This window comes from Anolis carolinensis, chromosome 4, assembly GCF_035594765.1.
Source record: "Anolis carolinensis isolate JA03-04 chromosome 4, rAnoCar3.1.pri, whole genome shotgun sequence".
Lineage (NCBI taxonomy): Eukaryota > Metazoa > Chordata > Lepidosauria > Squamata > Dactyloidae > Anolis > Anolis carolinensis.
The window spans coordinates 118,606,461-118,631,474 of NC_085844.1; the positions used below are offsets into that span (position 1 = coordinate 118,606,461).

The 25,014-nt window shown below is 38.5% G+C and overlaps 1 protein-coding gene across 2 annotated transcripts; it reads left to right on the forward strand.

The window, feature by feature from the left end:
- riok1 (RIO kinase 1) lies at positions 1-24,979 on the forward strand. 2 transcript variants are annotated; one of them, XM_008117964.3, is made up of 18 exons: positions 1-268; positions 1,443-1,558; positions 2,769-2,964; positions 5,134-5,224; positions 5,718-5,787; positions 7,412-7,454; positions 7,643-7,735; positions 9,268-9,380; positions 9,503-9,583; positions 10,114-10,200; positions 11,329-11,466; positions 12,588-12,691; positions 16,724-16,830; positions 18,171-18,236; positions 18,931-19,050; positions 20,449-20,502; positions 21,427-21,576; positions 23,835-24,979. In XM_008117964.3, exons 2-18 carry the CDS (start codon positions 1,488-1,490, stop codon positions 23,943-23,945), a joined length of 1,695 nt encoding a protein of 564 aa, XP_008116171.2. In that variant the 5' UTR covers positions 1-268; positions 1,443-1,487; the 3' UTR covers positions 23,946-24,979. The 2 variants fall into 2 exon arrangements, with proteins under 2 accessions (XP_008116171.2, XP_003225635.2); XM_003225587.4 differs by having other exon boundaries at positions 2-171.
- Positions 24,980-25,014: the final 35 nt, after the last annotated feature.

A 25,014-nucleotide genomic window follows, 5' to 3' on the forward strand; every position in this document is an offset into this window, starting at 1 on the left:
CTTCGAGAAAAGAAGCCGGTCGCTTGAAGCAGTTGCTAGCGAGAAGCGGCTGTGGATGGCCCTCCGAAGGATCCGTAGAACGTAATTTCTGACGTATTTTGCCGGAAGAAGTGGGATTCGGACCACGTGGGTGAAAGCTTGGTGATCTTCGCTTTCTCTGTAGTGCTGCAGGTGGGCAAGGGATGCTTAGTGGGAACAGAGTAACTAATTTGAAGTATTCTGTTTTTGTGTTGTTGAAGACTTTCATGGCTGGAATCATTGGGCTGCTGTGAGTTTTCCGGGCTGTATGGCTATGTTTCAGAAGCATTCTCTCCTGACATTTCGCCTGCATCTATGATAGTCATCCTCAGGTTGTTGAGGTCTGTTGGAAACTAGGAAAGTAGGGTTTATATATCTGTAATGTTAAGAGTGGGAGAAAGAACTTTTGTCTGTTTGAGGCAAGTGTGAATGAGGCAGTGTACCACCTTGATTGGCATTTAATGGCCTTGCAGCTTCAAAGCCTGACTGTTTCCTGGCTGGGGGAATCCTTTGTTGGGAGGTTAGCTGGCCCTGATTGTTTCCTGCCTAGAATTCCCCTGTTTTTCTGACTGTTTTTCTTTATTTACTGTCCTGATTTTGGAGTTTTTTCAGTACTGGTCACCAGAATTTGTTAGTTTTCATGGTTTCCTCTTTTCTGTTGAAAGATGCTAACACCTCCCAACAAAGGATTCCCCCAGGCAAGAAGCAGTCAGACTTTGAATCTGCAAGGCTTTTAAATGCTAATCAAGTTGGCAATTTATAACATTCACACTTGCCTCAAACAGACAAGAGTTATTTCTCCCACCTTGGATGTTCCACATATATTTTCCCATTTTCCAAGTTTCCAACAGATCTCACGACCTCTGAGAATACCTGCCATAGATGTGGGTGCAGCCATAGTAAATTAATTCGATACATTAGGGAGAATAGTACCCATTCTCTTACTTCTGTGTTACTTGCAAAATTTGGGATGTGAAAGGATTATTTATGAGTAAAATATTCAAAGGAGTGATCTTACATATCCAAGGTGTCTGTGGCTTTTATTCAGCAGAAAACACAACAAGGTCCAAGACGGAGGAGATGGCTTTACTTTTCCTTTGCCATTGGCCATGTTGGATGGGACTGATGGGAATTGCAATACAATATTCTGCAGGGCCAAAAATATAATTACTGTTCAGTTTGTAGCACATAGGTCTTCTTTTTCAATGCATGATAGTAGTTGATCTTCAGAGGATTATGTTTTACAGACTATGTAGAGATAATAGTGCTGCATCTGTGTGTAGCTACCAGCCAGGATTATTTATGGTATAGTATAATAATAATAGTTGTGCTGCTTATAATGACTTAATACAGTGCATCTGTAATATGTGGCGTATACTATGTATGCTTTCCTCTTACAGCATTTGCATATATTTATTTTGTAGGAAACAAAAGGCTGCACAGATTGTATGCATTGGTGACTAGCCAAAATGGATTACAGGGAGGAAATTATGAGCCAGATAGTTCCAGGACAATTTGATGATGCAGATCCTTTGGACAGGTAATGCAAAAATGAACTAGTACTGTGGCTTTCAGGTTCTATAAAACAGATGTTGTTGAACTCCAACTTGTATTAACCCTCAATGGGCAGCCATTGTTGAGAAATTACGGGATTTGTTGTACAAAAATGTCAGAGAGGCTACAGCTGCTTGCCAGTGTTGCGTGTCTTTATACAGATTTCTCAGGAGACAGACAAGGTGACTTGATATCCCCATACTACCAAGAACTTCCCACAATTTATTATGATCCACACAGTCGAAGGCTTTAGAATAGTCAATAATAGAGTTAATATAACTCTTAATTGATTTTGGTATTGTTATTGTTTATTGAACTGCTTTTGTTTATTGAATGTGTTTTTGGGGCAATGGAATTACTAACTGTTGTAAGCCGACCTGAGTCCCTACGGATGAGAAGTGCGGGGTAGAAATGATGTAAACAATAAATAAATAAATAAAGCAGAAATAGATGTATTTGTGAAACTCCCTAGCTTCCTCCATTATCCAGCAGATATTGGCAATTTGGTCTCTCGTTCCTCTTCCTTTTCCAAACACAGCTTGTACATCTGGCAACTCTTGCTCCATGTATTGCTGGAGTCTGCCTTGCAGGATCTTGAGCATGTGAAATAAGTGCCACTGTATGAAAGTTAACCTTCCAGTTATTATGAAATTTCTGTCTTTAAAGGCAGAGAGAATGTTTTCAGGAAAGGGGAGAAGCAGATTCTTTATGCCAAGCTTCAGGCTGTGTAGCTTCCTGGACAAAGTACCAGATGGGAGTTTTTCCACCTACTGCTTCAGCTGGAGAGCAGACTTCACTCCTTCCTCTTCACCACATGGGAAAGATAAGAGGAGAAATGAAATGCTGCCAGCTGATTCTTTCAGATGTCGCCTTAAAAGGCTTGGCGTTGCTTCTCCCAACTTTGTGGAGAAAAGGACTGGGAAATAAAGCACTTTCAGCCCACATTTGCAGGAACTGTCTTCTGGAAGCAATGTCTAAAGATGGAAAAGAACAGCTCACTTATTGGAGACAATGGGGAGTCCTCTGTGGTGGATCTGAGCACATTTAGAAGGCTCATATCATACAATTTTCAAAACTTTATTAAATACATGGTTTTTGGGGGGTGGGTTAATGAATTTATTGTTGCTCATAAAATTGCTCATTCTCTTCTGTTGCATTATATGATAAAATTTTGTGTATGTGTTTTTTAAAAACAGTGGACCTGAACAGGATATTAAAACAACTCAGGAAGAGAAAGTGCTGGTTAAAATAGAGCAATGGCGTTCAATTGAGGAAGCAGATGTGGAGGAATTTTATGAGAGCAGTGAAGGCGAAGAAGATGATTGGGATTGGGATGATGATGCAGGAAAGGTTACTAAGCGAAATCCACTCTCGGGAGGAAGAAACCCACAGGTGTGTTGTGTTTATTGGTTTTTTTGTGTTTTGAGCTGTTATAATAATATGTGCAGATTTAATAAACCAGTAGTTGCATTTGCACATACAGTAGAGTCTCACTTATCCAACATAAACGGGCCGGCAGAACGTTGGATAAGCGAATATGTTGGATAATAAGGAGAGATTAAGTAAAAGCCTATTAAACATCAAAATAGGTTATGATTTTACAAATTAAGCACCAAAACATCATGTTATACAACAAATTTGTCAGAAAAAGTAGTTCATTACATATTAATGCTATGTAGTAATTACTGTATTTACGAATTTAGCACCAAAATATCACAATGCATTGAAAACATTGACTACAAAAATGCATTGGATAATCCAGAATGTTGGATAAGTGAGTGTTGGATAAGTGAGACTCTACTGTAACTATTAAAATGATAGGTATTATTTGTGCACACAGAAAAATAATAGGCTCATTCTTTCCCTTCTCTTCCTGCCCTACGGTCATTTTGTTTTGTCAGTTTCTGAGTTATTATATGTGAATCAGGAAACAGAGCTTTAAATAAGTTGTAACTAAACAAGATTGCCCAGAAATTCAGAGTTTGTAGGTGGATTGTTCATGTAAATAGCACAGGGCTAGGAAAAGTGCAGCTCACAGGGCATGCACACCTCACAGGCCATTTTGCCACAAAATCTCCTTCATATAGTGGGAGCATTTCTACCTCCTTATTCTCTAGATAAGGGCCTAAACCTTTCCACTCACAATCTCTTTTTACACAATAATTTTTTATGTGTATGTAAAATCAGGCATATACTGGTAACACATCAGCATTTGCAGGGCTTGCTAAATATACTTCTTATGGAGTACAGTTGAAGTATTTTCTGCAGAGTGCACTATAAGCAATGCATATTGTTGTCAACAGATTTGTGTATATGTGTGGCGGTCAGAAACCTTTTACTGATGTCAATTTTTTGTGACTCCCACATTGAGCTAAGGAGGACTGCTTTTGAGGTCAGGACTCACAGTTGAAAAAACTGTGTTTTAGAGGGAATTTCGGGGCACAAAGGAATTGGGAGTTGGAGCCCTCCTGGGAAGCTAATGTGGGTTCTTAGCTATTCACCAATGCCCACACCAAAGTAACATTTATTTTCAAGTGATTCCTGGTTTCCATATAACAAACAGCCAGCTATGAGATCAGAGGAAATCCAAATCCTAAAGGATGAGAGGAGGGTCAAAGGAATGCATAGGACAGAGGCTTTTCTTTGGCTTTTCTTTGACTTCTGTCTGCTCCTGCAGGTGGCAATAATATAATGGTGGAAATGACTTGAAGGCACACAATAACAGCAAATATTTTGACCAAATTTCTAATGTTCTATAGAAAAGTATTGGCCCACAGACACCTCTGGGGTGGGGTGGTATTTCTTGGAATATGGCTATGAAGTCCGTGGATAAGAGAGTTATATGATGTCTTCGAAATTTGTGTGTTGTTTGTGCAGTTTGTTCTCTTATGTCAGGGATGAGCTACATACAGCTCTTTCATCACCAGCCATCCGCCACCGCCCCCCCCCCCCCCCCCCCCCCGCTTCAGTCATTCCACCATTGTTCCTGCTGCCCTCCATGAAAAAGCTTGGGGGAAAAAAACCACAACATGATATGCATGTGGATGCCTGACACTCTTCCACACTATAGACCAGTGGTTCTCAACCTGTGGATCCCCAGGTGTTTTGGCATACAACTCTGAAAAATCCCAGCCAGTTTACTTGCTGTTAGGATTTCTGGAAGTTGAAGGCCAAAATATCTGGCGACCCACAGGCTGAGAACCACTGCTATAGACAGTCATTGCTGTTGACATAGACTTTTGCAGTAACTGTAGCGGTAAGGCCTCTAAAGGCTTCATTAACTATGAAAGAGGGATGTGAAATGTAAATTCCTTCCGTTTTTCCTTTTTCTAGTACATACCTCCTAGATTAATTGTATCATTATTTTCCACCATCTTTATTAAATAAACTATGGAAACAAGTGGCATGGAAGAATTGGGATGAACGAAGAGAGAGGTTTAGATGAGCAGCATCCTTTCCTAATTGTTTGATAGGGGGAATGTGGTTCGGAACACTGAATGAATGCATCTTGAGATTTTTTAAAATAGAAGCTCAATTATATCATAAATTGTGTTGTTTCAGGCAAATAAACATATTTCTAACAGCAGTGCAGCTAAAATGTCTACTCCTACAGACAAAGCCCTGCGAAAATTCGAAAATAAAATTAATCTAGGTAAGTGTGGATCTTCAAACTTCTTTCATGAACAGAATTGTCCCAAGAGCCAATTTGCACAATCAGTTTTAACAGGTTGAAATAGGTGTCTTTATGGGTGTTGAGTCTGTTTTGGGAATGGCTAAGTATGAAAGTGAGTTGCCAGAAAAATGGGTACATTTGAAAGCGGATTAAAAGCAGAGAAGAATTGTGTCTCCATTGTAGTTTTATGCTTTGTGCCTACAAAAATGCCCTACAAACACACTTTGCTTTCCCCTGTTCGAAAGGAATGATTAATATAGTGCTAAGGATGTTGGGGCTTAACTTTATTTTTTCAGATGCAATATCTATAATCCTACCCCCCCCCCCCCCCCCCGGATTATTCTTGGCAGAGAACTATTTAATAATTTCTGGCCATACCAGTGAAGCATGCTTTAAATTGAGACGTGAAAGTGAAGAAAGGGGATCATTGGTATTTCAATTCCAAATGAATATATATGTTCATATTTTTCAGACAAACTACATTTTGCTGACTCTGTTATAAATCGAGTTACAGAGAAATCCAGGCAAAGAGAAGCAGATTCGTAAGTATCATGGACATACATTCTTAATGCAGTAAATGTTTTAACATAATTTTTTGTTGATTGCTTGGATTGATGAAGGTTTCCATTGTTCTGTAGCAGAGGACACTTGGATAAATTGGATGTTTTAGTACAGAATACAATACAATAAAGAAATACGATTTAATGTGTATCTTTTATAGAACTATACTTTAATATATATGTTTATAGAATTTTTGCAATGTTTGCGTGTTTTGACTGTGCTGTGACTCGCCTTGAGCCATGAGGCGTGGCGGGTAAGAACTATAGTAATAAATATTATTTATTTATTTATTTATTTACAGTATTTATATTCCACCCTTCTCACCCTGAAGGGAACTCAGGGCGGATCACAATGTACACATACATGGCAAACATTCAATGCCATATGAACATAGAGACAAAGACAGAGACACAGAGGCAATTTAACCTTTTCCATCTTCCTGAGGATATGCTCGATTCTGGCCACAGGGGGAGCAGCTGCTTCATTATCCACTGTGACGTCGAGTCCTTGGATACTTCCTCATTCCAAACGCTGCTGGGTGATTTTTATGGTGTCGTAAATTAGTTAAATTAGCCTCCCCTACTTGATAGATGCAACTATCTTTTCGGGTTGCTTAGGACAACAATGAGCAGGGCTATTTTTTTTTTAATGGTCGGGTGCTCACTCCGATGCGGGCTGGCCTTGAACTCATGTCCTGGGTATTATCTGAGCTTTCAGAACATAAGCTAAAACATATACCCACTCCCCCCACAATTCCTAGACCCAATAAGCATAGACTTATTGAATGAACTGCTGAATCAAGAATCATGCAACTCCTGTTAATTCAGTAGCTTTACTACAGCTGGGAATAGCAGTTAGCTGTAGACCCTCCCAATGGATCGAACCTTAGCATGTTCATTAGCCCTTAATTCCAGGCAAGTATGAATAGGACTTTCAGCTAAGCCATTTCCAGGTGAATATGCATCACATGAAAAATTGGCAGCATTTCTGAGAAAGTTTGCTTGATTTTTATTTTTGTCGTCAACAATCAATCAAAGGACTTAGGGTGAGGTGCACAGTGGCCGGAGAGAAAGCATTTTGTTGGTAATTTCTTACTTTTGTGCTAGCCTTATTCTTCTCCTATGATGTGCTACTTTATACATTATTAGTTGCAGTCTTGTTAGAGAGGCAAGTGACATTCCTTATGAGAGCTCAAGCCTTCAGATGATCTGCCAACACCAGTAATAAAGAAAAGAAGAGGTCCAATTTAGCTTTACAGTTTTTTGCAGTTTCGTTTAGAAGCAACAACTAATTTCACAGTCAATCTAAGAAAAGTGTAGACATGACAACCTAGAGGTCATTGGGATTATTGTTCAACCGTGTTGTAGGCCACACTAATTTTTATTTTGGGGGACTGGGATGAAGTCTGTCTAAATTGCAGTGTTGTGATCAGTGACTTTGAACACAAGAACATGTTTGATTATTCACTTCATTCTTTCTGTTAAAAATTCCTGTGTACTAGTGACATTGTCAACTTTTCCTGAATCTTTCTTTGATATATCAATGCTATCTCCCCCCACCACCCCAAATCTGACTAATTGTCATAGACTTTTTTATTTCCACCAGATATCGGGTGAAAGATAAGTCGGACAGAGCAACAGTAGAACAAGTAAGTCATACATGTTATGAAAGTTAAGTGCAAAAATCCTCATTTTGCATGGGGACAACTCAACCCATAAAATGGCATAGCTATTCCGAATTAAGATCTAGGTTCTGCTTTTTGCATTTCAAACTTGGAAGTGACTTTTCTAGTGTCCCTAAGTAACATTTATGGGGGTGTTTTCTGTCTTTTCATAGGTTCTGGACCCAAGAACTCGAATGATCTTATTCAAGATGCTAACCAGAGGCGTTATATCAGAAATCAATGGCTGTATCAGCACAGGGAAAGAGGTGAGTTTCATTGTAAATAGGATTGCAACCATTCTTTTAGTTAAACACAACTGTGGGTCAACTCAAGACATGCTCTAGATTAAACATACAACAAATGGTCTAAATTTGATTTTAGTACAAGCCTTTATACATATTTTCAAAAAGAAGAAACGTTCACTCTTCATTATGTAGTAAATGGAACCGTTTGTACACAAGAGTTAACAATTATTTATTAGTATAGGAATTCATCACGACAAACCTTGGACTTTCACACTCATGCCTTTCTTAGATCTTGAGGAAATTTTGAACTTCCATTTTAGATTAATCATACTTTGACCTGTCATCTGAATCTAAATTGGGTAATCTGAACTAAGATTGCTTTTTTAAAAAAATTAAGGGCTATGTAGGATTTTTGAATTTCAATGACAAACTGGTGATTCAAGTGGATGGTGTGTTGCCAGTGCATGCTGAAGCACAAATTGGTTTAGAAGAGAGGTTAATATGCAAATTAGTTCACTGTCTCTTCAAAGATGGTGCTTTGTGTGATACATCATGCCCTGTTTTAAAAGTGATAATCAGATTTATAAAGGCATTGTTTTCTACCAAAAATATATTTTGTATAGGAGCTTCCTTTCATGAAAATAATGACAATGCACACAGAGGCATCTGTTCTGTATTTTTTGTACAGATTATGATTAACATAATTTTTCCAAGGATTTAAACTTTTCTATGTAGAAAAAGGTGTGTACAAACTTTTGTGGGTCTGGGACCGGTTTGCCTCTCTGGGACCAACCACAAGCTGCACTCATTTAGTGTTATTTCTTTTTCAAAACTGGATATTTGGAGGATAAAGCACTCTTGAAAAGATCCCACACACAGTCAAACTAGACCCTTCTCTTTGCTTTATTGTGGAATAGTAGTTCTTGAATATTCTCTTCCCCTGCCATAGAGAAGTGGGTTTTTTGAGTCCCTGCAAGCAGCCTGCTTGCTATAATAATAATAATAATAATAATAATAATAAACTTTATTTATATCCCGCCACCATCTCCCCAACGGGGACTCGGGGCGGCTTACATGGGGCCATGCCCAGAACAATACAATATAGCAAAATATAAAAACAACATATCATAATACAATTACAACAATACAAAAATAATCATGTACAGTACAACACAAAATCAAAAATATATGTTTCCCATTGTGGTGGAGAACTATGCAAATGTTCCTCTCACTTCTGTTCATGCTTAAAGTGTTCAAAGACTACAAGCATCAACAAAAACATGACTGTTAACATGCAGCCTGTTCATAAGTAGTGACCTATCCATCATCTTGGCCTGCCCATTGCTTAATAACATTGCTATTTTTGCAGTTCAGGCAGACAGCAAAACAAGGTTATCCAACTCTCTTGGGCTTGGTAGATTATAAATAGCTGGTTGCATAGACCTATGTAGTGCTAAATTGATTGCTTTTAGAAATACTATTCTAGTTTTCATTTTAAACAATTTTTGTATAATATCTTAATATGTTCTTTTTCTCATTTTGAAATTTGCTAGGCTAATGTATATCATGCCAGCACTGCAAATGGAGAGAGCAGAGCCATAAAGATTTATAAAACATCAATTTTGATGTTTAAAGACCGGGATAAATATGTGAGTGGAGAGTTCAGGTAAGTCCAAAGATTTATTTTATTTTATTGCTTGTAATAATACAATAACATCTTGATGTTTTTCATAAATATAATGCCCACACTTTGATTAAATGAATCAATTTCCCTGTTGTGCATTCAAGATTTCGCCATGGATACTGTAAAGGAAACCCAAGAAAGATGGTCAGGACATGGGCAGAGAAAGAAATGAGGAATTTAACAAGGTGAGCTTTCTATTTCTTCCATCATGGTCCATACCTTGTTCCCATACTATTGAGTAGGAGCCTCTGGTGGTCTAGGGGATAAAAGCCTTGTGACTTGAAGGTTGGGTTGCTGAACTGAAGGCTGCCAGGTTCGAATCCCACCCGGGGAGAGTGCAGATGAGCTCCCTCTATCAGCTCCAGCTCCATGCAGGGACATGAGAGAAGCCTCCCACAAGGATGGTAAAACATCAAAACATCCGAGTGTCCCCTGGGCAACGTCCTTGCAGACGGCCAATTCTCTCACTCCAGAAGCAACTCCGGTTGCTCCTGACACGAAAAAAAAAAATATTGAGTAATTATTGATTGTTTTGGGAATACTAGCAATTATTTGCTATGCTTATTGTTAAACAAATATTGTTGGGCTAAAAAAGATGGGGAAACCTGATACTTCTGTCATAGTACCTCAAATCCTTTTATATAGGAAATGTGTGGATGTATGTGTGCACGTCATATCAATTAGATAACAAAACGTTGGGCATTGTTTTTTATAGGTTGCACACAGCACAAATCCCATGTCCAGAACCCATTATGCTAAGAAGTCATGTTCTTCTTATGAGCTTTATTGGCAAAAATGACATGTAAGTATTCTTAGCTCTATGTGAAAAAACCTTTTCATTTTATTAGTGTACCCTTGGTATTGAATTTTCCTCCTATTCTAGCCAGCATAACCAAAGCTGAGGAATAGCAAGAGTTTATCACCTCTTCAGCAATCCAGAAAAATGATATGTTTTTACTTGGAAGGGAGGTGAAGACAGTTGACAGGGGAGAGATATAATCCTTCTCTATTAAGAGACTTGGGTGGCCCAGTGCTAGTTTACCAGGGTAATAGAAGGATAAATTATATCATTGGTGCAAATGACAAAGAAAGGATCATTGTTGCAGTGCTTCAGCCATCATCATGAGACATGAATGGCATGAATTATCTTGTCGGTTGTCTGTTGATATTTTCCCCTCTTATCTGATCTAGACTATATTGCAGGACAAGACTAAGCATATTTGAATTGCCTCATATTGTTGCTGTTTGGGGTTGTAACATATTAAAATAAGGGTGGCTTTCTTGAAAGTTAAAACTCATATTCTTGAAATGCTTGGCATTCTTTTCAGAGCTTGTGAGTTCTCAGTCACTTAATTGTTCAGCTTGATGTATTGGATTGTCTGATGTGGCCACATGATAATAATTAAACAATAATAAACTTTATTTATATCCTGCCACCATCTCCCCGAAGGGACTTGGGGTGGCTTACAAAGGTATTCTAAGGTGCACATATAACATACAGTAGGTAAAAATGGTACGTAAGTATAAAAAAAGTCACATAAAATTGTAACAACAGCACATATAGCATAAAATCAAAATAATACAATTTGAAAAACAACAGTAGAGAAAATTAGCTGCCATCAGTTCACAAAGCACAACTTCACATGATGACTTGTATTACATAGAACAGGCCTCTTCAACCTGCGGCCCTTGAAGTGTGTTGGATTTCAGCTCCCAAAATTCCTGACTATTGACTGAGCTGGATACTGCATCTAGGAACTGGAGGGATAAACACCCGGATGGTAGCAGATTGATGAAGCCTGAGATAGAAGTTCATTTTAACACATTGCTGCTATCTATCGGGGACTAGAGTGGTTATTATATACAAAAGAATGAAAGGTTCTGCTTTGTGTCAATGTCTTAACCTGTGGTCCCCCTTTTTTTATCCTAGGCCTGCTCCTTTGTTGAAAAATGCCCAGTTATCAGAGTCAAAAGCTCGGGAATTGTATCTACAAGTCATCCAGTACATGAGAAGAATGTATCAAGATGCCAAGCTTGTTCATGCAGATCTCAGTGAATTCAATATGCTGTATGTCTTCATTGATAGCCATGATTGACTTATATAATGTTTTAAAGTTCTGTTTTTGTTCAGTTCTGCCCTTGAGGTAGGATGTGATCTCTGTGGCTTTTACAGAGTTTGAATTTGCAAGATTTTGTCCTGCTGTTTATTGAAATATTTGAGGAGAAGATGATTAGAACAGGAGAAGACAATTAGAACAGTTCTAAATTCCTTCCTAAAGTTAAACTTTTGATTTGAGATCTTTATAAGTCAAAAGTATACTAATTTATTCATAGATTTCAAGTTGCTTGCAGAATTGGGATGTTCTCTTTTCTCTGTGTCTCCATCTCTATCTTTTCTTTATTGAACGGCTCATGAGTGCCCCAAAAGAGGAAATGCTTCAAATAACAAGTATCTAACATAAAAAACCCTTCCACTTTTAAACTGACTTAAAGTCTGATTTGTTATTACATTTTTCAGAGAAGTAACTGTGTTTCATGCAGCAGAGAAAAAAGGAAGGGGAAGGGGAAAAAAAGAAATATGGCAGCATGTTTAGAACTGTGTATCACTTGGTAATGTATCTGAAGAAATAGGTTTACAGCCATGCAAAGGAGCCACGGTGGCACTGGACTGCTGACCTATAGATTGGGTTGCTGACCTGAAGGTTGCTGGTTTGAATCCGTAAGATGGGGTGAGCTCCCATCTGCCAGTTCTAGCTTACGGGGGCATGAGAGAAGCCTCCCAGCAGGATGGTAACACATCCGGGCATCCCTTGGGCAAGATCTCTGTAGACAACCTATTCTCTCACACCAGAAGCAACTTGCAGTATGTTCTCAAGTCACTTCTGACATGATAAAAAAGAAGCCATGTATGCAAATTCATACAAAATGAAAAATCAATTACTCTTAAAGGTGCTGCCATTTTTGTTCGTTTCTTCCCTTTTCCTTCCCCCTTTTCAATATCACTTTATTTTACAGAAATGATTTATGGTTTAAAATAAGTAAAGATTAATATGCCATCGCTCCTCCAGATTAATGGTAGAATGTTCTCTGGAAAGCTGCTTGTAGATTTAAGTTTGCTTAGTAATAATAAAGATGATGATGATGATAACAACAGTGACAACAACTTGTACATAATGCGGCCTTTTCTAGGTATCACAGTGGAGAAGTATATATTATAGATGTATCCCAGTCTGTTGAACATGATCACCCACATGCTTTAGAATTCCTGCGGAAAGACTGTGCCAATATCAATGGTGAGTCAGATATTTTATTTATTTTATGTTATTAGCTTTGTCTATATACATGGTGCTTTAAAGGTAAAAGAACAACAAAACATCTTTTTACCTTCAAGCCTGCAAACTAATTAACACATGACACAAAAGGAAAAAGTGGGAAGGGATTAAGCCCAGGACAGTTGCATTTTTAATGGAGGAAGGGCTTTTCACTCACTGTTGGGCCTAGGCATGATGGAAATGTGCCTGCCCTTTCTTCTCTCCCTTTTTTGATCAGAGCAATGGCAGTTGTGAGAGGATTGTTTATCAGCTTTTCAGCCTAGGTATGGTGGAGCTATGCCTGCCACTTCTTTCCCAAATAATTTGATAATTCAGCCTTGCCTAAGGTGCTTTAGGCAAGGGATTTGATAATGATCTTCAGAAATATATTATTTATTTTTGTCTTGTAAGATGATAGATCTGCTTGCATGAATCTAATCATAAAGGTATCATGAAGTGTCCACATTTTAAAAAAGGAATTGCTGAAAGCTGTAACAAAAGGGGTGGACATTATACATGTTTCCCCATTGAACCCAAAAGAGTCATCTTTTTGACCGGAGATCACTGTTGCACTTCAGGCCTGGAACCACCTATGACCCCTGCACCACAAAAGAGTCCAGGAATATAAGCAAACTGTTTATTGTAAAAAAAAAACATATAAAAAGCATATAAAAATCAGGAATAAGAAAGGAAGATATATAATCTAAAAAGATTTTGCAAAAGGTAAGGACCAAACAATAATCAAAATGTCTCATAAAGTTACAAAGGTGATAAAGTCCAGGAACAGCCAGGAATCACAGATACAGCTTAAATCTACAATCAAGAAGATATAACTAGTAAGACTTGAACAGGAGTTCATGAACAGGAACATAGAAAACTTCCAGGATATATTAAATCCAAAATCAAAGCTTGACTTGAACCAGGAACAAGAGAATTCAGGCTTAGCTTATCACTCTAACCTTAAGGTAAACAACGTGTTGCTTAATAGACACCCATGAAAGCATTCCATTTCCCATTAATTTCTTTCACAATTTTCCCATGTAATCTCTCTGAATGACATAATTATTTTCAACTCTGATTTGTAAACAAAGATTTTTGTTGATCTCTGTAGCTGCATGTGGGTTCCCAGGGGAACCCTCCTTATCACTCAGCTATTCCCTCGATTCCTTATCTGCTGTTGCTACTTCTGACTCCCCTGAATGCCCTTGAGGCCCTGCACTTTACAAGCTGGTTTTCTTACAGAGAGAACAACAGTTTCCTACCAAAATTAGTTCTAGAACTAAAGAAATCTCCCTCACCCTTGATCTTTGACAGCACTGGTTACACCAGTGATTCCTTAAAGGCTAAATAAATACATTTATGCTTAAAAGGAACCCTGATTTCATGAAAGTTATGCAAGTTGGTTCTAAATGCAGCCCTGGATGTAGTTTTGCAATACAGTTTGACTCTCATATCCATGGAACCAATACAGTTTTAATTTCCCATGTTTTAAAAAATATGCTCTCTAGGCATTTTCTAAGTCTTCCAGCATGATTCTGTGGTCTGCTTTTGCTGGAAGTTGTTTATAAATTCACACTGGAGGACCTAGAAATGCTAGAGAGGTGTTGTCTGTTGGCATTTTCTAGGTGCTCCAGCATGATTCAATAGCATTCTTCTAATGGACGTTGTTTATTACAAGAATGTTCACTATTATCCACTGTTTTGTAGTATCCTTGTGAGTCTAGGCATGTATCCTCTGCGGGTATGGGAGTTATACTGTACCAGGTTTAGATTCCTTCCCAAGGTTTATTTCATCCAGTAAGGTATATATTTGTGCCGGATTTAAATACAGAAAACTCAACCAAGATGGCCTTGTGTCACATGAAAATTTAGATCAGGATCTGAGCTCTTGCTTTCTAATCTGTCAAGCCAGGGGTCCCCAAACTTTTTAAACAGGGGGCCAGTTCACGATGCTTTGGACCATTGGAGGGCCGGACTATAGTTGGCCACCGAGCAAGAATAACAATAACAACAATAAAAAAGAGGGTTGGAAGAGACCCTTTGGGCTATTGAGTCCAATCCCCTTCTGCCTTTGTGCACTGAAAGCACAAGCAAAGCACACCTGTCAGATGGCCACCCAGCCTCAATGTTAATAATAATAATAATAATAATAATAATAATAATAATAATAATAATAAAATTACAATCTGCCAACTGCAGAAAGCCACCCTACTGGGATCTGCGCGCATGATCCGAAAATACATCACACAGTCCTAGACACTTGGGAAGTGTTTGACTTGTGATTTTGTGATACGAAATCCAGCATATCTACCTTGTTTGCTGTGACATAATAATAATAATAATAATAATAAAGAGGGTTGGAAGAGACCCCTTGGGACATTGAGTCCAATCCCCTTATGCCTTTGTGCACCAAAAGCACAAGCAAAGCACCCCTGACAGATGGCCACCCAGCCTCAATGTTAATAATAATAATAATAATAATAATAATAATAATAATAATAATAAGGGTTGGAAGAGAAGAAGAGACCCCATGGGTCATTTAGCCCAACCCCCTTTTGCCCTTGTGCAAAAGAAGAACCTGCTTTGATTGAAGTCAAAAATCAGAAACTCCTAAAAACACAACAGACAAAAAACCAGTACAAGAAAACTGCACTACAAACTAGAGCTGACAGCTGGTACAACAAAACACTGCATGGAAAGTTCCTTGACAAAATTGAAGGAAAAGCTGATAAGGAGAAGACCTGGCTCTGGCTCACGAATGGGACCCTGAAGAAGGAGACAGAAGGCCTGATCCTTGCAGCCCAGGAGCAAGCCATCAGGACAAATGCAATTAAGGCCAAGATCGAAAAATCAGCTGATGACCCAAAATGCAGACTGTGCAAGGAAGCTGACAAAACCATTGATCATATCCTCAGCTGCTGTAAGAAAATTGCACAGACAGACTACAAACAGAGGCACAACTGTGTGGCCCAAATGATCCATTGGAACTTATGCCTCAAGTGCCACCTGCCAGCAGCAAAGAACTGGTGGGATCACAAACTAGCAAAGGTCATGGAAAATGAACACGCAAAGATACTGTGGGACTTCCGAATCCAGGCTGACAAAATTCTGGAACACAATACACCAGACATCACAGTTGTGGAAAAGAAAAAGGTTTGGATCATTGATGTCGCCATCCCAGGTGACAGTCGCATTGACGAAAAACAACAGGAAAAACTCAGCCGCTATCAGGACCTCAAGATTGAACTTCAAAGACTCTGGCAGAAACCAGTGCAGGTGGTCCCGGTGGTGATGGGCACACTGGGTGCCGTGCCAAAAGATCTCAGCCGGCATTTGGAAACAATAGACATTGACAAAATTACGATCTGCCAACTGCAATAGGCCACCCTGCTGGGATCTGCACGCATCATTCGAAAATACATCACACAGTCCTAGACACTTGGGAAGTGTTCGACTTGTGGTTTTGTAAAATGAAATCCAGCATATCTATCTTGTTTGCTGTGTCATACAACGTCGTTGTGTCAATAATAATAAGGGTTGGAAGAGAAGAAGGGACCCCATGGGTCATTTAGCCCAACCCCCTTTTGCCCTTGTGCCATGGGGGCCGGATAAATGGCTTCGATGGGCCGTATCCGGCCCCCGGGCCTTAGTTTGGGGACCCCTGTGTCAAGCTGACAGCTGTCAAGTGGGTAAATATCAGTGGCAGCATTATTTTCTGTGGAGACCCTGCAGTACTGGAGATTTTTAAACATGTTCTTATTCTGGAGCCTTGGTCAGATTTTAAAATATAAAGTTTGAAATAAAAGAATAATAAAAAATGACTGGGATGATTTTGAATGACATTTTGATTTTGTTGTTCTTGAAATATTCAGAAGAATTTTACAGTAACTCCCTGAAAAGAGTTTGCAAGTCTTTTAGCTGTTTTTATAGTAATTCGGAAGTCACCATGGTTTATGGAGGTAGCAATAATGGTCTTAATATCTCAATGACATCTTGTTTGCCCTTTTTTGGCAGATTTTTTCCGAAAATACAACGTTGCTGTGATGACAGTGAGAGAGCTCTTTGAGTTTGTTACAGATCCATCTATTACAAGTGAAAACATGGATGCTTATCTGGAAAAGGTAAGATTTGGGGATATTGCTTCTATGAAAAAGACTTAGTGCTGAAAGTGTATGCCATTTCTGAATTCTTCTTTGTAATGAAAACATCATGTAAATTTAAAACATGAACCAGGCCTTAACAAGACTTTCAGTATTGCTCTTTAAAAACCCAATATGACACACATACACCTGCTCCTCAGAATGCTGTAGACATTCAGTACTGAGGCTCATTTTTTATTTCAACACAAACCAGATTCATGTATTACTTACACATGGGACAGAACCATAAAAAGTAAAGGAGAACCATACTTCTTGTAATGTCCTTGACATTATCTCTCACTGTCTGATCCACCCTTCAGCTTGCATGCACACTTTGAATGCAATTCTGTAAAGGATCTGCTGCATGCAAGTGATTTCTCAATGCAGTTGGGATGTTCCCATGATGCTCCTATTTATGAATAGGAGCCCATTTGTAGGAACTGATTCAAAACAAGGTACTCACTGTTGGAATTCAAACCCACACTGCCCAAGTCCTTAATGAGGAACAAGTTAGTTAGCTTAGAATAGGTTGAGGGAAATCCCTTCACTCCTGTCTCCTGTATGACAGTTGGAATGTATCTATTTCTTATCTCCTTTCTGTTTCTGCTCTCATTCTAATTGGTTATGTAGAATGGATATTTTGCAGGTGCATATCTTTGCTTCTGACTTCTGCTTTTTACTTAGAGCATGTTTTGAGATCTCTCTCTGCTTGTGTGTCAGGAGAGATGGAGTTAGAGTAAATCAGACCTAGTTATTTACTATGAAGAAATGTAGTTATTATTTTTTGTAAATAAACCTTTTGTAATTATAAACATTGAACTCTGCATGTTTGTCTCCTAAGCTCTAATTTCTCTACAGCCACATGGCACTTCACATTCTGCATGCTGTGAGCTGAATGCTCAGCTATAAGTATCCTGTTTGCAGTTTGTTGATGCTCTACTGAATTTTTGGGTAGTTTTGCCCTAACCTAACACAGAAAATCCCAACATTCACTGCCATCATTATAAACCAAATTAGTAAACTTTATACTACAATGTAGTATGTGGGCCACCCAGCCCACAACTTGCTGTCCCAGCCGCAATATTTCCTTGCTGTTTGTTGAGCAGCCAGTATTTGATGCCATTTAGAATCCTGAGTAGGCAATAAGATGGGACTGTAAGTAGAGGATTTGTTTTTAAGGTCAGTTAGAGATCCCAGCAGATGGCCTTTATATCATCTGTGGAGTATGAAGGACTCATTGAAAGAAGTAACCTCTGGGGGCAAAACACCCAGAAAAATATCCTGCTATTTCTTGTATTCTTTTCTGCATTAATGTCCTTCAGGCAATGGAAATATCATCAGAGAGAACAGAGGAAGAGCGGTCCAATCAAGATAATGTGGATGAAGAGGTAAATCGGAGAATTTTTATTTTTTTCCCCACTTGTTTGAAAAAACCCAAATAAAGTCCTCAATAAAGATTCTGTCTTTATTGTCAAATCTTTACACATTCCGTAACACTTGCAGTTCAGATCCTTTTTTTCTTTTCCTTTTTTATTTGCATTCTTCAAATAATTACCACTGTTTAGTTAGTCCATTCTTAATTTTATTTATTAGAAGATTAGTAGTATTTTGAAAGGAATCTTTAGGACAGAGTAGCCATGGCTTTTTAAAAAAACTCCCAGAAGGTTATGCTTTCAGATCATGATTCAGAGTTGATATTTTCAGTTCTATCACCCATAGGGTAATTTTGTAGAAGTGGTTTTCTTTTAAGAGTCTAGGGTTGTTTTATAATATGCTTCATTCTATAGCTGAATAATTTCCAGTGATTCCCCAAATGTACATTCACAAGAAATAAGATGACCAAAGACAAAACCAGCTGTGAATATGTGCTGCTGTCACTATATCAGTTGCAATTGGCTGAATCAAGGAATTTTGAGTATATCTTGTGTTTGTCTGTCTGTCGGCACATATGTGAAAACCAAACCAGACATAATGATAGAAAGCCACAGTGTGCCTTGTTTTCCCAGTATCTGAAGGTTATAGGCTGTGATCCTTAACAAATTAACTATAGGGACTGATTAAATAGTTGTTTTGTTTCTTTAGGTATTCAAGAAAGCATATATCCCTAGAACTTTGAATGAAGTAAAGAACTATGAGAGGGACGTGGATATAATGCTGAAGTTGAAAGAAGAAGACACAGCTTTAAATGTGCAGCAAGATAACGTAAGTTATTGTTGTGTGCCTTCACATTGTTTCTAACTTACAATGATCCTAAGGCAAACATGTCACAGGGTTTTATGGGCTTTGAAAGTGTGGTTCACCCAAGATCAATCAGCAGGTTTCCATGGCTGAGGATGGTGTTGGACTGTGGTCTCCAGAGTTGAGTCCAATGAGCAAAACACTATACCGCATTGGCTTCATAATGTAAAGTAGACGGCCCTAAATACCAGGAAGTCATCAGATTTTGTATGATCTCAAAAGCTACACAGGATAAGGTCTTGTTAGTATTTGGAAGGATACTAGGAATAACACATGGTAACAAAATTTGAAAAAGTTTATGTTCCTGGTTTGAAAGTGTTGTTTCCTGTTCAATTGTGTGGTACTTTGAAAGTAGTTGTTATACTCCAGAAACTTCATTTTTGTGGTTGCCACAAACTATGTTGAATTGGTTGAGACTTTTATCAGATATTCATTGAAAAACTACAGCAAAATGTGCTCCAGGATGTCCCACAAAAACAAAGTTTTTGCAGTTTAATAAACTTTTCCCATGTTTTTATGATAGAACCAATTAGGAAATGACATTTTTAACCCAGGGACAAAAATCATATTACATAGTTAACTGCTACTTTAGGCTGTATTTTAGAGCAATGAAAAATCACCTCTGAGTATTCCTTGCCTAAGAAAACCCTAAGAAATTCATGGAGTTTATATACATTGGTAGGTACTCACAGACACAACTTTGATCTCAGGATAGAACATTCATTTGTGGAATACTGGCCAACATTTCACGTTTGGCCTAAAAGACACCAGGATCCATCTGAGACTCTACAAGGACAGGAGGGTGGATGAAAGAAATATTTCCCAACTTCTTCCTCCGTCTTTGCCTTTCATGCTGCGCCAGGGAAACACCAGTTCTCCAGGGCAGCAAATCAGGAGATGAGAAAGGCTGAAAGAGGAAGGATGGATTGTAGAGTGGCTCCTGTACCCTCTTCCTGCAGCATAAGTGGAACTCTGCCAAACACTACTCTGGACATATTCAATTGATTACAATCATGACAGCAGTTCAGAAGATGGTCTTTTATTAAAGTCTTACAATAATAACCTGAGTGTGTCAGATAGACTAATGTTAGACTAGACCTGGGATTGAGAATCACGTGATTGATGGACAGCAACCCGCAGTAACCCAAGTTAGTATAGCCATGATAAGGGATGTTGGGAGTTCCCATCCAACTTTTGGAGGGTTTGTGATTATTACCTTGGACTAGTACTGCTGTACTATGTATCAATATTTATAATGTACTGCATGATGAGGATTACTGCAGGAATGCAAATTATAAAGCACTTCTGAAAAATGAAAGCTGCTATTAAACCTCCTTTTTGTTTTATTCCCCACCCCCGCAGATTCTCTATCAAACAGTGACAGGGTTGAAGAAGGATTTATCTGGTGTTCAGAAGGTATAATGCTGATAACCTTTAGATTGTTTTGTCAATGAGTTTAGTCTTTTGGGATGTTTTTTATCCTATATTTTGCAGCATGTTATGATTGGGGGGGGGGGGGGGAGGCTGGAAGGGGATGGGTTTGTTTGGAACAAAGTGGGAAATTTGCTGTATTAGTGATACTGTAGTATTGCTATTTTTAAAAAAATAGACAACTAATATTAATGTGTAAAATACAGCTGTTCGAATGTATAAACAGATGTTAAAAGTGGAATCTGAACAACTCCTGCAGGAAATACAGTAGGCCTGGGTATTATGTGAGATCCATTCCTAGGATCCTTAGTATGATACAATGTTTGTGTATAATCTGGAATGAATAATACCTTAGGCTTCTGACTGAAACATACCATATAATTGTGTATGAGGACCTAAAGATGCTTAGAGAAGTGTTTTATCTAGGCCTCCAATGCAGTTCTCTGGTCGGCTCGTAGTGGACCTTCCAGCAGAAGCTGACTGTAGAATTATGCTGATGTCCTAGAGAGAGAACACTTCTCCAGGCATTACTAGTTTTTCCTAGGCAATACTCTTCATGTATAGCTATAACAACACAATATGGAATTGTGTAATAAGTGGGCCTACTGTTTGAAAGTCATTCAAGTCAGAGCAAAGATAGATACTCCCTAGGTTGGTGGTGAGAAATCTGTTCTCCAGATTTTCTTAGACTTCATTTCCTATCAACCTTGACCAAAGATGAGTGATGATATGAGTTGCAACCTAACAATCTCTGGATGCTTACACATTCCTCACATTTGTCTGAAAAGTAGAGAATATGAAGCAAAATAGATTTTGTTTGATTGTTTAGAATATTTTCTTATGGATCTTTCTACCTTTGATTCTTTGACTTCTGAATGTTGAACAACAATCTTCCCTGATCTGTCCTAGGTGCCCGCTCTTCTTGAAAATAAAGATGAGGCAGAGTCTGATTCTGAGGATGGCAATGACAGTTCTGCCAACTCTGAATATGATTGCAAAGGACAGGAGGCATCAGTGCATCCTAAAGACCAACCTGCTGAACCTGATGTTGATAAAAAGGTTAGTGGGCCAGTTCAACTCTGAATCCCTGGTATCCCCAGGGGGTGTTGGGAAAGATCTCTGTTTAAAACTTTGAAGAGCTACTGCCAGTCAGTATGCAGATAGATCAGTAGTTCCCAGTCTTTGGTTCTCCAGACATTTTGAACCTCAGCTCCCAAAATTTCTGTCAGTTGGCTAAACTAGCTGGGGTTTCTAGGAATTCATGTCACAAAAATCTGAATAATCAAAGCTTGAGAAGCACTTAACTAAATGGACTAGCAATCTGACTTGATATAAGGCAGCTTCCTACATTTCTGTAAACATATATTTTGTCTACATTGTCTCAGCAATCCTCACAATATTATAAGTTACTCTAAGATGAGTCAGTTATATTCTTTAAACCAAAACCCTCTAGTTTAAGAGCAGAGTTAATAAGAAATCAGTTAGGCAGGATGGCATATCTAAGTTTAGTGACTTTAGTACATCTTATGCCTAGAATAATGGGTATAGGTTTTCAGTTTTAATCTTGTGATTTTGTTAAAATTATATAGTTGCAGTCTGCATTGAGTAATCAGCTGTCATCAAAACAATTTTTGTTCAGTGGGTGTTATTTGTATAAACAATAGATTTTTGAGGTTCATGCTGTGCCTTAACTCCTCTCTTCTTTTAATCCCCGGTTAAAGGGTAAACGTCTAGATAACGATGTCCAGTGAGTTAGGGCTAAACTGATGCTAATCTGGGACTTGCTCATCAGCTCATTTTATTGTGGTGGTGGGGGGAGATAGTTATATGTGTAGCCACTGCCATAGTTAAATAATCGGTCAAAATAATACATGTGCACTTGAAGCTGTCATTTCTTCTTCCTCTCTACTAGGGATAGGCAACCTTTGTGGTCTCTGGATGCTTTAATTACAACTCCAGTAAGCTCCAACCACAATGATAAGGGATTGTGTGTACTGTATTGTCTGGGTGGCACTAGGTTTATTTGTTTTATTTATCTATTTGTCAATGTATAGCCGTACACTATGATTGCCTTATCTGTGGGACCAATACCCACAGTTTCATTTACCTGCTTCTATCAAAATATGTCCTCCCTGGGTATTTTCTAGATCCTTCTAATAATTTTATGGTATGCTTCCACTGGAAATTGACCACAGAGTCGCACTGGAAGACTTAGCAATAGCTAGAGTATTCTCTTTAGAAATTTATCAAGTCCTCCTGTGCAACTCTGTGGTATGTTTTCCTCAGACGTTGTTTGTTCAGTAGGGTTTGCAATTACCCATGGTTTTGTGTATCCACATGAAGTCCTGGAATGTATCCCCAGCAAATATGAGGGTAGTACTGCTTAGCATGTATGGGTAGGGCATATATGGCTGTTTATTTCATTTTGTCCTTATAACAGACCTGTAAGATAGGTCAGTTGAGAGTGGCTGGGAAATGGTCACCCAGTGAGTTTCCAGGCTCTGGGGCAACTAAAATTTTAGTCCTGCTTGTTGGGCGAGTGGGCTTATTAACAAAAGACCCTCCCCATAAACGTATAGCAGAGTAACTTATTAGCAGCACTGTGGCCCAGCACCAGTAGCCAAAACGAACAAAAACACACAGACCAATGTTATCTCTTCCTTTGGAGGCTTCTTTTTGTAGCAAAATAATATGGTTGCACTATTTACAAAAACAAGGTTTCCATAACACAAAGTTCTTTATACTTCCTTCTTTGCTTTCACTCTGGACTTCTTGCTCATGCAGATAAACAGCTTCGCTCTCACAGAGCTTCCTCTCACACCAAACTTATATAGAAGCTTCACACAGTAGCTTTACACACAGCAGACTTCACACTGGGGCTTCACACACAAAGCTTTACACACCAGGCCTTCTCACACTGAGGCTTACTCACACTAGGCTTTCTTCATACAGAGGCTGACTTACACTGAGGCGTTCTAACACTCCTCAGGACGACACTGGCCTACTCGCTCTCCTAAGGGTGACGCTAGCTTGTTTATCCTTTTCACTGCTTGACTCACATTTTTAAAATTAAAAATACCTAGTTAATTTTTAATATTACTGACATTACCTTTCTGGCCAAGGTCAATATTCTACAATATTCTAATTAGTTCATCACATTGGCTAGCTGCTGTAAAGTGACATGTACACTGATAGCATTATCTAGATCAAATATTACTTGCTGTCATTGCCCATCCTGCTATTCCATAATGTTATTCTGATAACACTCCATTCAGTTCAACACTTTGGGGAAATACTTACATGCATTCCTCTTTCAGGAACGAAAGAAGATGACCAAAGAGGCTCAGAGGGAAAAGAGAAAACACAAGACCCCAAAGCATGTAAAGAAGCGAAAAGAGAAAACCGCAAAGTTGAAAAAGGGCAAATAAATAATGATTGTCATGATGCGACATTAGCCATTTCCAACTGGATGGATGCATATTTTGGCTGCAAAGTACTCCACGCACACACACCCCATTTATTATCTTGGTGGCTATTGAAGAACTTTGTGACAAAGCTCACTCTTACCAGTGGCAAAGATTGACTGATGTGTTTTTTCATATTTCATGCAGACTACAAGGATGTATTCTTTGGAGAAATAAAAACAAATGGGCATTTGGAAGACCAGAGAAATGTATCCAGTAGTGTATATCATACATTTTAGTAGAATGAGCATCTGCAGTGATGCCAAATTTCTAACCATATTTAATGTGTGAATACAAACATGCAGATTTACATATGTGTTTGAGGATGTGGAATGTACGCTCTTATTGAATTAAACTGACCACCAATTTGATCTGCTACAGGTCACCAGTGCAAGGAAACATCTATTTGGTTCTCTTGCATATTTGTAGGGCACCACCCATGTGACCAGAGACCCTATTTTATTGAGATTAGTACAAATAGGCCTTCTCAAGGAAGGTGGCCTATCCATATTTAAAGTACAAATAGTGGATACCAGTTCAAGCACAGCACTTGAAAAAGGGTGGGGGTTTTTTTTTGGAAAATGCAGTGCTTGTTTTCCATTTCACTGTGATATTTGCAAGTTATACTTAAGAGAGGTCTGTGGCAGTCCCCAGTATTTTTACTCCCTCTTCAATATCAACATATTTTGTTGAAATATATATTTGATTTAAATGAGAAATGATAGACTGAGGATCTGCAGTATCAATAACTCCCATTTGCTTCCATCTATACAATACTCAAACATGAAATCGAGATTAAAGATGCTAACTTACTTGGATTGTATTCTTACAGCAGTTTGTTAACTTGAGTCTAATATTCTGTTTCTGGTCTGGTAAAATTGTACAAATTATAGATAAATGGTACATGTAAGAAAGGAACAGTAGTTTTCTAAGAGGTGGGCAGGATAGTGCTATATATTCTCTGTGAGCTATGTATAAAATAAACTAAATGCATTCTGTATTGTGTTGGCTGTGGGGTTTTTTTTAATTGCCT

Bases quoted from the DNA above. Each gene is read 5' to 3' on its own strand.
- riok1 (XM_008117964.3), top strand. From the start codon at position 1,488: ATGGATTACAGGGAGGAAATTATGAGCCAGATAGTTCCAGGACAATTT. The intron at 16,831-18,170 runs GTAAGATTTGGG...AATGTCCTTCAG, and splicing joins TGGATGCTTATCTGGAAAAG to GCAATGGAAATATCATCAGA. The intron at 21,577-23,834 runs GTTAGTGGGCCA...TTCCTCTTTCAG, and splicing joins AACCTGATGTTGATAAAAAG to GAACGAAAGAAGATGACCAA.